This window comes from Brassica napus, chromosome A3 (assembly GCF_020379485.1).
Source record: "Brassica napus cultivar Da-Ae chromosome A3, Da-Ae, whole genome shotgun sequence".
NCBI lineage: Eukaryota > Viridiplantae > Streptophyta > Magnoliopsida > Brassicales > Brassicaceae > Brassica > Brassica napus.
Genome location: NC_063436.1, coordinates 23168556 through 23182816, shown reverse-complemented (window position 1 = coordinate 23182816; position 14261 = coordinate 23168556). Strand labels below are relative to the sequence as shown.

The following is a 14261-nucleotide window of genomic DNA, read 5'->3' as shown; positions in this document are numbered from 1 at the left end:
ATCACTATATGCGTGACTGTGAACTTGAAGATGTCTCATTTTTAACTAGTTAAACGAATATGTAATTTTGTTAGATAATGATGGTACATAATCAGAAAACCAATTAATTTTGTTTTCATATTTACCTCGATCAACAGCTATAACTGATATAAGAGGACCGTAAACACCATTTACAGGAATGGCTACAGTCCCTTTCCCAGCCCAATACAAGCGTATCTCTAAAGACATCTTGAAATCATTCAGAACAAGTACTCCATGCATGCATTATGTCAATCGCTTTAGATCAGATTCCTTATTGGTTATTTATTACCATTCAAACAGCAAGACTCAAAGTTGTTACCTAAATATTAATGTATTTAACTAATTTTTTCATTTTAGATTATAAAGGAATACAAATAAATTTGATATAAACTAATTCTTTTAAATTTCATGAACTAAAGCTGCACAAAAAAAGAACACAAATTTTACTGATAAAAATAATAAAACCATAATTATTTTCATACCATATAGATAAATAAATTCATTTTAAAAATGGAATAAAAACTTCACTAACAATTAATTAAAAGAAATGATTTTATATCACTATTTAAAGATATAGAGATAAGACTATATCGGAATGTTAAAATGTTTTTTCCTCCTTTGTATTATGAATTACAACAAATGATATAATTTTGTCATTCGTTGAAATGATAATATATCTTAAAATTTGTTATGAACATTACATTTCAAAATCTATTGTATTATAATACAATTTCCATAAAATCCACCAAAAGTGAATAACATAAATATTTAATAAATCTAGAAAATTAGTGAATTGAATAACACTAGAATTTAAAATATCTTAGTAGAGTGATTTTAAATATACATAATCCAATAACACAGTTTAAAAAAAATGAAATGCATAACTAAACAACACAAGAATTTAATTGAAACTTTAATTCTTTCAAAATGAGTTGAACTTCTAAATTGAATACCCCACCATTATGATGTAGTAACTCAATGAACATCGATCGGTCTGAATCATTAAAGGAGTGAACTATTTTTTTTGGTTAAGTCCGGTCTATTTCAATAATTTCATCTGATAAATAAGATCAAACCCGGTTTAAGTTTGATTTCTCACACCTTTTCTTCATCAAATTCTTTTGACCAGTATCAAAACTGGTTGCTGCATCCAAAATAGAGGTTTTTTGGTAAAACCAGAAACACATGTTATCTAAACAAATGCGTAAAAAAGAAAGGAAGAAAATGAAGAAAAGTTCCCAAAACCACAAACTGCAATCCTTTGAAAAAGATGCATATTGGTCCCAGTGTCATTCTAACGGTTTATAATGCTCTAATCTAATTTTCAAACTATGCTCTTTGATATAATTTATTTATTATAAATATTAATATAAAAGTAAATAAAATTTAATAAAACAACTAAATTACATCAACTGTTTATAAAGACAGTAAATTTAAAGCATTAAAATATAGTTTTTTTTTGCAGTTTTTTTCCTACTAAACCATCCCTTAAACTAATGTAATCAAATCTTCAATCATAACAGTCTTAATTGATAACAAAATCAATCTAGATAATATATTGTATGATATGTTATACCACAAATAACTATTTATCAGTTTTAACCTCAAAATTATTTGTTTACATGTGGTGATCCATATTAGAATATTCAACAATACATATTGAGCAATTTATGTATGTTAGAAAACCATCATCCAATTTTTTGGTATTGATTCTTGTAAAAAAATTATTTCCATGAACAATTGTCCAATTATATTTGAATGCATCATTTTAAAGTAGAATTTAGATTTAAATATTTTGTCTTCAAATTATCATAAATACGAATGTCCAATAAGTATTTGATTTAATCTTATCAATCTTTTTTTCTATAAACACTAATGAGGAATAAAACTAAAACATATGTATTTTTGATGGGATGCCATAATCAATGGTTTGGGTCGGTTACTTGACTTCCAGCAGAATCCCCATTTTGACATGACATAAAGTTTTTCAATCTACAGTACTCGATTATACTCAAAAAGCACCTCTATCGGCGAAGGAGGGAGCTTTTTCGGTGAAGATGTCGAAGTATTGAACGTGAGAAAGAGCTTCTCTAAACCGATAATCCTTCAGCCATAAGAACCGATGAAACCGACCTTAGAGATTGGAATCCATTGCTGGTCAGAGGTGAAGACAATGAGCATTTAAGAAATGTCTTAACAACTATTGATGAGAAATGAAACTACATATCCGTAATTATATACTTAAAAGAAAACAATTAAAAATAGTGGTTGTAAGTTGTTTCCTTTAGGAAAGATCATTGTCTCTTCGTGGAAGCAAGATAGAAGATAAAGAAGAGAGAAGAAACAATCTTCATTCATTCCATTATATATTTACTAGTTTAATTAAGAGAACTTTCCTTTCCAATTTCCTCATTTTTCAATTACAAATAGAGAAAAACAAAATGACGAATCAAAGCAAAGTCAATCCTCTCCTTCAGACACAGTTCGATTCTGATTAAGAAGATTGTCGCGTTCGGGTTTAGATTTGTTTGAACCAGTGTCCTCGGCATAATAACCACCACACAAGACACAGAGAGAGAGAGAGAGAGAGATGGATATACTTATCGGGGAGACGGACAATTACGATGGCGTTACCGTAACCATGAATGAACCAATGGATGCTGAAGTTTTCACCCACAGGCTCAGGGCTTCTCTTTCCCATTGGAGACAAGAGGTTTTTTTCACCACTTTTTTTTTCTCAGATTTCAAACCCTTTGACTATGCTCTCAAGTCTTGAATTTGAAATTTGGTAGGGGAAGAAGGGGATTTGGATAAAGCTACCTCTTGGATTTGCTAATCTTATCGAGTCTGCTGTTACTGTAAGAGATTCTTTTCTCGATAAATATCTTCTTGTTTTGTTTTCGTTTGTTTGTTGACTTTTTTTGGTAATAGACTTTGTTTTGCCAATCTTTATTAGGAAGGGTTTAGATATCATCACGCGGAGCCAGAGTACTTGATGCTTGTGTCTTGGATCTCAAACACTCCTGATACTATTCCTGCCAATGCTTCTCACATTGTTGGTGTTGGTGCTCTTGTCCTCAACAAATCCACTCGTGAGGTACCCCTTATTTTTATTCCCTTTCTTCTTCTTCTAAATGATTGTTCGTTTTATGAACTAACGAAATTCAAATGAGCGCAGGTCCTCGTTGTCCAGGAAAAGAGTGGTTATTTCAGAGACAAGAATGTCTGGAAGCTCCCTACTGGTGTTGTCCACGAGGTAAAACAAACCCACCTTAGCACCCAAACAAAGAGAAACGTGATTAAGGTTTTGGAATATATGTAGCGGCTTAACTCTTTAGCATATAAGTCTAGAATATGGTCTAGGACTGAATGAGTATGTAGTAAAGCTGATTAGAGAGCAACTACTGAGCGCTTGCCTTATAAAAGGTTTCATCTAGGAGACTTGAGAGAGAGTCTCCTATTAGTCAAGTCTATCTTGTTAGTGATTTTAGATAAGAACAGAAGCATAAAAGTGTTTACAAAAATTTTGCGCAATAAACGTTTCTTATAACGATTTAGCTTGTAAGCTAGGGAGTCTATATACTGGAAATGAAGTTCTGATCTTGTTTTTTTTTCTGTTGCTGCCTTTACAGGGTGAGGATATTTGCGATGGAGTAGCTAGGGAAGTCGAAGAAGAAACTGGTGTATGTATCTCAACTCTTTATATATCTTTTATTTACTTTTGCCTCACTATTCTAAAATCTGTTTTCTTTTTTTATTGGATTTAAAAAAAAAAAAATCAGATTATTGCAGATTTTGTGGAAGTGTTGTCTTTCAGGTAAAATCATCTTCTCATACATTTTATCTAAGCTTACCTCATCAGTTCCTGATTGGTTTTACTCTCGTGTAGGCAAAGCCACAAAGCATTCTTGAAACAGAAAACCGATCTGTTTTTCCTCTGTGTCTTAACTCCACGCTCCTACGATATCACTGAACAAAAATCTGAGATCCTTGAAGCTAAGGTGTATTATTACTATAAACCTTTCTAACTTTGATGAGCCAAGAAAATTATTGTTATCCAATATCAACTGAACAAAGAATTTTCTTTTTTGTAGTGGATGCCGATCAAAGAATACGTAGATCAGCCATGGAACCAGAAGAAGGAGATGTTCAAGATCATGGCTGAGATCTGCGAGAAGAAGTGCGATGAAGACTACGTGGGATTCTCCACTGTGGAAACGGTCACAGGAACTGGCAAAAAGAGCTTTGTCTACTGCAATGCTGATCACGCCACGAGCCTTAAAGCAACGCGTGACCAAGCATCATCATCCTCTTCTCTCTGAATAACATTCTCATGGATCTCAGCGTTTGTCATTATTGTGTGTCCTTTGTATTTTGTATTTAAAATTTAAGCAAATAAAAACCATCTTTCTGAGACAAATGCTTCCTTTGGCATTGTCTTAACCGGTTTTAAATACTTTATTATGTTTCATGGTTATTTCTGGTTTAATCCACTTTCGTTTGATTTCCCGGGCTTTTATTTATCCAATATATTTGAAATTTCACTCAACAAGAACATACATATTAAAATGTAAATGTTGACAAACACACGGATGTTAATCCGTTATTTATTTATTTATTTAAATAAAGTAGATATTGATTTTAAAGGAACTTTTGGAAGAAGCTGTGAATGTGTTGATTGATCTCCTCAGGGCTTTCCTCATGGAGGAAATGTCCCACTCCCTTGAGCACGACGGTTTCATCAAGCAACGGTACGTCTTTCTTGAATCCGCCACCGTTGATGTATTCCTTAGCCCCCGGCGAATTGTACGTCAAATCCTGATCTCCCACTATGAACTTCACCGGTACACGAATCTTAGCACCGGTCCAAGGTGCAGTCAGCTCCCAATTTCTGTTTTAAAAAAAAGCATAAACCGATTGGTTATTAAATTGATAATCTGTTAATTTACTACTTATTGAACCGGGTGATAAACGTGTACCGGTCAATGTTGCGGTAGTAGTTAATTGGTCCAGTGAAACCTTTGTTGTCGTACTTGGTGACGTAATAGTCGAGGTCCTCTTGTGTTAGCCACGGTGGTAACGCAGAAGACGCACCACCGTTTTCTGAGCTTTTGAAAAGTTTGCCTTTGGGGAGGTAAAGCGGTCCAGGCGTTTTGTAAGTTAAGAACTCTTTCAACACCTTCTCTGTTCCCAGCTTCTTGAACTCTAATTCTATCTCTCCAGGTTTCTTTATTATATAAGCAAGTCAAACATTTAAAAGTTAAAACCAAGAAAAAAAGAGAGTTAATTACTCCGGTTTTGAGATTCATCCGGTCTTATTGGACTTTGGTTTGGGTTAATCTAATTAAATTTTGGTTCGATTTGGTTTAATATAGATCTTTTTAACTTTTAAGCCAATCAAAATGAACTATGATTACTCACCTGGAATCTATCTGGCTAATTTGATTTCGGTTTCACCACCAGACGAACCCGGTTTACGTTTGTCTAATTTAATTTTGGTTCGGTTTGGTTTAAAACAGATCGTAAAAACTTTTAAGCCAATGAAACTGAACTATAATTAATTACCTGAAACCTGCAGATGTAATAATCGTCACCAAAGAAACGTCTCAGTGTCGGAATCGGGACACGATCCGGGCTCCTCGGAGAGAAGAGGACACTCATGTTGACCAAAGCCTTGACTTTCTCCGGTCGGTACATACACAACTGCCACGCGATCATCGCTCCCCAGTCATGACCCACCACGAAAACCGCCTCGTCTCCACCTGTCACTGCGTCGATGAGTGCTACCAAGTCTCCGACAATGTTGAAGTAAGCGTAGTCCTCCATTTTCTCCGGCGCGTTTGTGTCTCCGTACCCTCGAAGATCCGGCGCGATGGTCCGGTACCCCAAGGACGAAAGCGCAGTCATCTGGTGCCGCCACGTGTACCAAAGCTCCGGGAATCCGTGGATGAAGAGGATGATTGGTTCTCCTCCAGATCCGGATCCGGGAAGCTCAGCCACGTGCATGTTTATGCCGTTTACCTTGAGGGTTTTGTGCTCTACGCCGTCGAGTCCTGACATGTTGGAGGTGGTTGGTTTGTTTGCTTGATCTGGTTGCTTCAAGAGAAAGTGAAGGAATCTAGAAAATAAAGGGTTTAGATGTGTACACAAGAACATGAGTTGGTTTTTATTTTGATAGGACGTGAAGCCTGATCAATGCATTTTAAAGATAGGATAGGGGACCAATGGTCCACATTCAAATGTGTCTCACGAGGAACAAAAGATAAAGAACAGAATACCATGTATTATTTATTGTATAAGACAAATTAACAAGTTAATCTACAGAACATATTTTCTTGTCTTTTCTTCTGTGCGATGTTGTCGGAAAAGTATAAATTAGTACTGTTTAAAACGATGCTCCAACTATTTTTATTTTATAAAAAATAAAATAAAATACCATTTACCAATATCAAGCTGGCATGTCTATGCAACATCTACGTTTCAGAATCTTGGAACTAATCAGAATTATTTTGTTTCTTTATATTTTACAGAAAATCCACAAATGATCAGAGTGGTCATATTATTGGGGGTTGTAAGTCCGAAGGTGTGATTGAGGAGGATACGTATCTAAATATATGTTTTTTTTTTTGTAGTTGCTTAACGGTTACATATTCTTGTCCACATTTTTTTGCTTAACTCTCTACTTTTCTCCCAAGTTCCAACGCAATCTAACGTACATGAGAATGAATGAATCTAAACTTTTAGCACTTATAGATCATGATACGGAATTGACTGTTTATTTCTTTGTCCAATAAAGAAAGCGGATTAGATCTTTTTTTTTTTTTTGAAATGTTATCTGTTTACATCGGTAAAATCTTTACTGAGTTTTACGTTAAACAAATTATATAGGTTTGGTGAAGTTGAAGATTTCTTTTGGTGAAGTTGAGGATATATCGTTCCGTTAGCTACATATAAATGTATTTTATTGTATTAACCATAAGAATACATGTTCTGACAGGTCAGGACGATACATGTGATTCCAGTACGTATATGCTTAATATAAAATTAGTCGAATTATGTAAAATCGTGGCAATTACATAAATAATCAAAATATAATTATGAACTGCAAGTCAACTTCAAATGCATATTTTATTTTCGTCCAAACACTTAATTTACTTCCATCCATTATCGACTAATGAGGGAAACATAAACATGATACTCTTTCAATATTAAACGAACAATTCATGATCTTTTGTCTCAACACTTACAATGTTTACATCTCGTGAGTGATGGGTAAATCGTAAACTCCAATCCTTGGGTGATATATCTAATTTATAAATTGTGTAATGGTATAGGATTAAATCAACTGTTCCCATTTGAGAATGATAAACCTGATACGATGTACCTCTTTGGAGATTACCTATGATTCTAATAGTTAATCATGCATGCACGTTCTTTAGTTCAATAAATTGGTGGTGTTTTGGTCACCTTCAGCCGGCCAGTAAACGTTGTTTGAAAAAAATATACTCTTTCCCCTTGCTCGGATCAATGTTCCAAGTTCCAACTGCTGGCTCCTCTCTTTTGCTAATATGATATTCTCCAGGCTACCAAAATATCATGTCATGTGATCCTATAATTAACACACTGTATATATTTTATATAATATCATGATATTAATTATATCTTATAACGCATTATTTTAGGTGGTAATTATATACAAGTAATTTTAATAGAAAAATCCACCTAAGTCAACTGACCCTCCTGCCACTGACCACGGCACGGCAGCACACATACATATACATTTATTGGTTTTCACGTGCTATATTTTACACGATGACAAGCTAGCACTCATCCGATAAATTAACTTTACGATATAATCATATAAAGATCAAATTAGCACAAACAAAGAAAAGAAAATTTCTTCAAAGTGAGTAGAATATAGATTCACACTTATTTACAGAATGACAGCCAATGATTTACCTAGATATATGATAAGAGTATGATCATTTTGCAATTAAATGTTGGGTTTAATAGCTGCTATTATTGTTTTTATTATTTTGCTATTATTTTGAGTTTAGAGTATCTTCAAAAAGGAACTTTATTTTGAAATTTCTAAAACTCTATATTTGAAGTTTAAAGATGTTCTTCTCCAAAATTAAAATTTCAAACTCAACTTCAAAACTATTTATATTTTATAGTATGATCTTTATATTTATCATAACTAATTTGAATTAGTAAATAACTAGCACATATATAAACATACTACAACAATATTAATAAAATATTCTATTAAAATATAAAAATTTAAATAAAAATAACTTAATTAATATTAAACTTCAAACAAAATATCATATTATTTCATAAAATGATTTTAGTAATACATATATCATCTATTAGTGCATTTCGAAGTAAAAATGGTTCTCATCATTTTTACTTTGTAGATTACGAGTTAAAAGATGTTGAAATCGGATAATATTGATACTTGTAAATACATTAGATCGGAACAAGAAAGTAAAAGAGAAATATAAATATTGCAAAAAGACTAATTTCTTTTCGATGATATTAATACTCGTGAATATATTCGATATGAACAAGAAAGAATTGTACCAAAAAGACATTATTTTTTTACAGCAAGACATTCACAGACTCATATTGACTCTGTAAACCAAATTGGCAACTCTGCATCCATATGAACGACGAAAGACGGTTGTTTTCTAGCACTACGTGCCAAGCTATCCGCTTTTAGGTTCTCCGTTCGGGGTACATGGACGACGTCTGAGTTGATGAAGCTTCTTCGTAAAAGCTTGATATCTTCCAGGTAGCTTTCAAATGCTGGCCATTTTTCTGGTTCCGAAACCATCTTCACCAATTGAGAACAATTCGTTGCAAACGTAACCTGAAACTGTCGTAAGTTCTTCATACATTCCATTGCCCAAATCAACGCCTCCACCTCCGAGTAAAGAGGTGATAGACACGCCTTTACATTTTTTGCTCCCAATAAACCATAAAAAGACATTAAAAACAACAACAACAACCATCTTCAGTTACACAAAAAAAATTGGATAATATTTGAAAATTTTGAAGGTTCCAGATCAAACTTACCTGACTATTAGTGTTGTTGTAATATTTAAATTTGTGTAATAGTTATGTTTTCATGAATTTTTTTAAAATCTTTTTGTTAAGTTTTTTTTGTATATTATTGTTGTCTAAATCTAGCTTAAAATATTTTAAATCTTATTTTAAAGTTTTATTTAATTTTATGTGTAAAATTTAAATTCTCTAAATAAAATTTAAAATATTTATGAAATATTTTTTTTAAGGATTAAAACAATAAACGAGAAAAGTGATGTGTAATTGTAGGGATCAAAATACAAATAAGAATACGAAATTTCAAATTTGAAGTTTTGAATAGTGAAACCTTAAATATAGAGTTTTACTTTTCGAAACTTCAAATTTGAAATTTTGAAATTTCTTTTTGAAGAACAAAAAATTTCATATTTGAAATTATAGAGTGTATTTTGAAGATGTTCTTGAAAGACGGTGACATAAATAAAGCCTACAATTTCAGATAGGTACAAAAAGCTGAGCAGTAACGAGGTAGTTAACAGTTTGAGTTGATTTATAGAACGTACGTTTTCAAGAAGATGAATTCATTAACATATACGACAAATATAATTAAGCTAAATGCGTCTGGGACGCTTTGAGTTTGTGTTTCGTAAATCTATCGATAGTGATACTAATATATCGAAATAGATGAATGGACTGACGATAAGGAACTACGTTTACTAACAAATAATATATGATTTAACGTAACACATGACCTGCCTGATGTACGCTCTGTTAGCGCCTAGAGATGACGTCGGTTGCTAGACCAACTCATAGCGGCGAGACCGGTCGATCTGAAGAGGATCGCATTTTCTTAACTACCACTGTGTTGATGTGCCTAGTCTGCTATCATTACGAATCTCCCATCCGGTACGTAACTGCTTGTAATTTTTTTTTGTTTGAAAAAAACTGCTTGTAATTGTTTAGAGAAATTTACATTCTTGAATGAATTTTCTGTCACATTATTTATTAGAGTATAGGCTGGTTATGTATGGTTAATACCGGTTAGGAGATTGATAGATTCATATAAATACTCTACCATTGTAACATAATACAGTTTGAGAGATTAATAACAAACTACCGTCTTCCCCTTTTTTTTCTGAGCTTGAGCTCAATCTCATCTCCTTCTCTGAATCTAATATTATTATTGGAACTTGATTTGGAGATATATTGTAATCGAAACCAGCGGTGATATATCTCATATTAGGGAAAATTGTCAAAACGGAACAAAAATTTAGAATAGTTGTCCCTTTATTATGATATCATCACTAAGTTTCACTAAGTTATCCCTATAGTATAATATTTTCATAGTCTCAAAACTAATCTTTCATTAATCAAATTAAACATAAATTAAAACCATTTTTAAAATTTTAATGAAAAAAGATAAAAGTAAAATGTTTTAAAAAAGCAAAAGAAATGTAAAAACAATTAAAAAAATAGAATAAAAGATACAGAACCAAATATCCCGTAACCCTAATCTTCTTCCATATCAATCTTCCACAACCATTCTTTTAAAATCTTCTAAGATAGAACTTGATTCCAATAACATTAGCCTACCTCCTTTGTCATCAGCCGAAAAAATCCAACCCGTGGTTGCATCAAATTCCCAAACACTACATGTTATATAGATATGCATCATAGAACAAGAGTTTGTGAAAATCACAAGACAAACTATGGAGAAATCATAGATTGATGAAGAAGAACAAAAAAAATCGTTTTTATTATATATTTTGACAAAGCAAATAGATCAAAACACGTTTTAGGAAGTTAGAATATTTTTATAATATTTTCTTAACATATGCTTCCTTAATTTTTCGAAAACCAGATTTTCTTATCTGTAGAAAACACCTTCTACATTGAGTAGAACCATGACAAAAATCTTGAATGTCATTTCTACTCATATAGACATACATGTTATATTTAGATTTCACATTCCCAAAATTTTAGAATACTTCATGAAAGTAGAAACCGCATTCGAGAGAAAAAATAGATATCTTTATAATTAGTAAAATTCGCATTCTTCATATTTAGAATTTTAATTAAAAGTAGATTGTTCGTTTAAAAAAAAATAGATGACCTTGTTTATTCTGGAATTTGTTTTCTACTAACTCATATTCCGTAAAAGACGAATTCTACTTTTAATAGAACGTAATTTAACAATTTTATTTATCAAGATTTTCAACAAAAAAATGTGTGTTTGTGTGTATAGGTGTTTTATTAATTTTATATTTTTAATAATTCTTTTGATTCATAAAACTATTTATTTTATTAAGTTTTAGAAATGAAAATGGTAAAAGAAAGACAAAGTGGACATAATTGGTTTTATACCAAATAGACAACCATCCTAAATTTTTGTTCCATTTTGGCAAATTTCCCTATATATTATACTAAAGTTCATTTTTACTTCTAAAGTTAGGTTTCTTAATTAATTATAACTGAAAGATAATACTAGAATATAAAGTTATGAACCAACCAGTAATCAGTATTGTACATATGCCGTCTATTTTCATTGGAACTAACTATTTATTAGCATCAAATATTTTAAACCAAAAGAGTTTCAATCATAAATGCACAATACTAAGTGTTTTTGCATTTGTGTGTCGATTTATTTAATTATGTGGATTTATGTTTTAGTCACAATTTGCGGATTTATCACTAACTTAGATATTTTGCATAGTAATAGTTGGGGAACAAATATGTCGATTGCAAATAGTTAAGGAGCTAAAATTTTATTTTTCAATTGATAGATTTAACTTTAAAATCGCAATCATGTTTCAAATAAACTAATTTCCATTAAATATTTAACGGTTAACCTTTTCTAATCACAATTTTGCATAGTCAACTATAATTTGAGGTATTATTGTGCACGAGCTATAGTTGAAGAACAAACTTGCCGAGTGGAAAATTTAGAGAAACTAAATGCACATTTCCCGTCAAAAGGGCAAATATTTTTGGCCCTTTTGAAATCTTAAAAATTAGGGGCCGATTCGAGAGGCATGCCATGGTTGTTTATGCTCGTTTATGCATGCTTAAGAACACATATTTACATTAACATATAGAATTCCATTATTAGTAGTAAACACGTAACTATTTTACATTATATAAGCTTCATCAACTCAGTTAAAGTACTAGTAGATACGTAACAGACACAACACTTAATTGGTAGTGACCTAAAGCTTATTCTAAGTGAAAGCCTTGACAACAAGCTTTAGCATATGTGTTGGTCTGCATTATTTTCCGGAAGCAGAATTAAAATATCTTTTATATATATATATATCACCATCTTACAAACTCATCCTGTGTCGCTTACTTACGAAACTCCTTTATAAGCACCCCTCCATAGAGTTGGACCGCCTCATCGCAGCTAATAGCCCGCCCTTTTGGCCTCTCAAACCGGTTGGCATAGCCGATAAAAGGACGGGCAGTGGCACCACCAAAGTATTGAATACGTTCCGTGGGGTGAGGAACAACCGGTTCTTTTATAGTTGACCCATTTGAATACTGATGATAAATGACTCGGCGGCGAGTAGTAGTACTAATCGCCTCTTTTATGGTATATGTTTTTGGACCACCATATTCGTAAGAGTTTTGGCTATAACGAGAAGGGAACTCGTCTCTAGGAACGTGTGGCGGAGGAGTTATTTTCTGGGACTTACCGTACACCTTATCGACCATTTCAAACGCCTTTTGAGCAATCCTTGTATTTCTATCATTTTGAGCCATTGCCAATGAATCACAATAAAGAGAAGAAACGTGTTTTCTTTCTGTGTTATCTTTGGTTTCAGTTTGAATGTTTGATTTGTAAAAGACAGCCAACGTGCCTTTATATAGACAAAGCTTATTCGTAACTAAAGGAACCAACACACACTTTTAACTAGAGCTTCTCTATACTTTTCCAATGAAATATTGTTATGAATAATGCATTTCTATACGAACATTCGTTTTCTTTGAAGTTATCCAAGATTTAAAATACCAGCCGTTTGATGAAAAAGAAATCCAAGATTTAAAATATAAAGTTGGAAGTTATGATAAGATTCCGAATAAAAAATGTATTAATTGTCATATACATGTAAACATCAGAACACGGAATCGAATATAATAATTTATTTAACCAATGTTCCCTCAATAATGTATATCTCCTTCAATGCCATTGACGGTTTGATGGTCTGTCCGCTCCATTCAGCTCATTCACATATTTCAGATTAGTTACTTATCTTATACAAATTAATGCTAATTTTAAATATCTAAAACATACATATACTCATTATTCAAATCCACTATGCATACACATGCATCAGGGGCGAAGCTAGAATCTTTTTGTAATGGGTGCATCTGTGTATAGAAATAAAAATATAAGCAAAAGATGGACTCGAACTTGAAACATTATGGGTGCACATGAGAGAACTTATAATCAAAAGCAATCGCTCTATTTCACTGATAATTTTGATTCATATTGGTCGCAGCAGGTGTCTAGGATATAACTCACGCATGGAAATCGAATTACCAGAAGAAACTAAAAACTTGAAAAATATAAAAGTAAAAACTAGATTCCATGAGTTTTTTAATCATTTTTTTGAAAACAATAATATTAAAAATCACATATAGTTAGCAGTTCATCATGATTTCCTTCTCGACCACATAATATCTTCCACAGACAGCTTTCGTCCATCATATATATCTTCAAATTGACAGTAATTCAAGTAAGGTATTTTATTAAAAGAGTATTAATATTAAAAATTGTATATTTGTAAATATTGGTTACTAACTGTTAGACAAAATTTGTTGTTTCAATGTATTTTTTGCATTAAAGTGACTTAAGAATTTGTGACTTACTATTAATTGATGATCATCATCAAGTTAGGTTACATAAGTTTCTTTGAACGTAAGTTTTCCCGAGTCATAATTGGAATAGAACCATAAGCTTTCAGAAGTTCACTTTCGTGACATTTTACAAAGAAAACTTTAAAAACGTGATTATCATATTCATAAAAAATAAAAGTTACAAAACAAAATGGAAATTTTCAGTACCACGTAAAAGCGTAGAACTTAAAGAATATAAAATGCTCTTATAATAACAATTTTTGTCATCTATTTAGAAAACAGCTAGAGATTTTAGTATAGTAGTAGAAATTATGTGATTTAATTAAGTTCTCCAA

General features: G+C 32.0%; 3 protein-coding genes across 3 annotated transcripts; 1 reads left to right on the top strand and 2 right to left on the bottom strand.

The window, feature by feature from the left end:
• Positions 1-1859: 1859 nt before the first annotated feature.
• LOC106440313 (nudix hydrolase 7) lies at positions 1860-4527 on the top strand. The gene is made up of 8 exons (XM_013881941.3): positions 1860-2734; positions 2814-2879; positions 2978-3118; positions 3200-3277; positions 3654-3704; positions 3804-3838; positions 3911-4022; positions 4116-4527. Exons 1-8 carry the CDS (start codon positions 2612-2614, stop codon positions 4341-4343), a joined length of 834 nt encoding a protein of 277 aa, XP_013737395.1. The 5' UTR covers positions 1860-2611; the 3' UTR covers positions 4344-4527.
• Positions 4528-4535: 8 nt separating this feature from the next.
• Positions 4536-6280, bottom strand: LOC106440312 (epoxide hydrolase A-like). Its single transcript, XM_013881940.3, has 3 exons — positions 5587-6280; positions 5001-5248; positions 4536-4912 (listed from the first exon to the last, which is right to left on the bottom strand). Exons 1-3 carry the CDS (start codon positions 6175-6177, stop codon positions 4663-4665), a joined length of 1089 nt encoding a protein of 362 aa, XP_013737394.1. The 5' UTR covers positions 6178-6280; the 3' UTR covers positions 4536-4662.
• A 5867-nt stretch (positions 6281-12147) lies between these two features.
• Positions 12148-12917, bottom strand: LOC106419205. The gene has a single exon (XM_013859963.3). The coding sequence runs from the start codon at positions 12826-12828 to the stop codon at positions 12412-12414; it is 417 nt and encodes a 138-aa protein (XP_013715417.1). The 5' UTR covers positions 12829-12917; the 3' UTR covers positions 12148-12411.
• Positions 12918-14261: the final 1344 nt, after the last annotated feature.

Excerpts from the sequence above, each read along its gene's own strand:
- LOC106440313 (XM_013881941.3), top strand. The coding sequence starts at position 2,612 with ATGGATATACTTATCGGGGAGACGGACAATTACGATGGCGTTACCGTA. Across the intron at positions 3,278-3,653 it reads CTACTGGTGTTGTCCACGAG|GGTGAGGATATTTGCGATGG; the intron begins GTAAAACAAACC and ends CTGCCTTTACAG. Across the intron at positions 4,023-4,115 it reads CTGAGATCCTTGAAGCTAAG|TGGATGCCGATCAAAGAATA; the intron begins GTGTATTATTAC and ends TCTTTTTTGTAG.
- LOC106440312 (XM_013881940.3), bottom strand. The coding sequence starts at position 6,177 with ATGTTCTTGTGTACACATCTAAACCCTTTATTTTCTAGATTCCTTCAC. Across the intron at positions 5,249-5,586 it reads ATTACATCTGCAGGTTTCAG|AAACCTGGAGAGATAGAATT; the intron begins GTAATTAATTAT and ends TATATAATAAAG. Across the intron at positions 4,913-5,000 it reads TACTACCGCAACATTGACCG|AAATTGGGAGCTGACTGCAC; the intron begins GTACACGTTTAT and ends TTTTTAAAACAG.
- LOC106419205 (XM_013859963.3), bottom strand. The coding sequence starts at position 12,828 with ATGGCTCAAAATGATAGAAATACAAGGATTGCTCAAAAGGCGTTTGAA.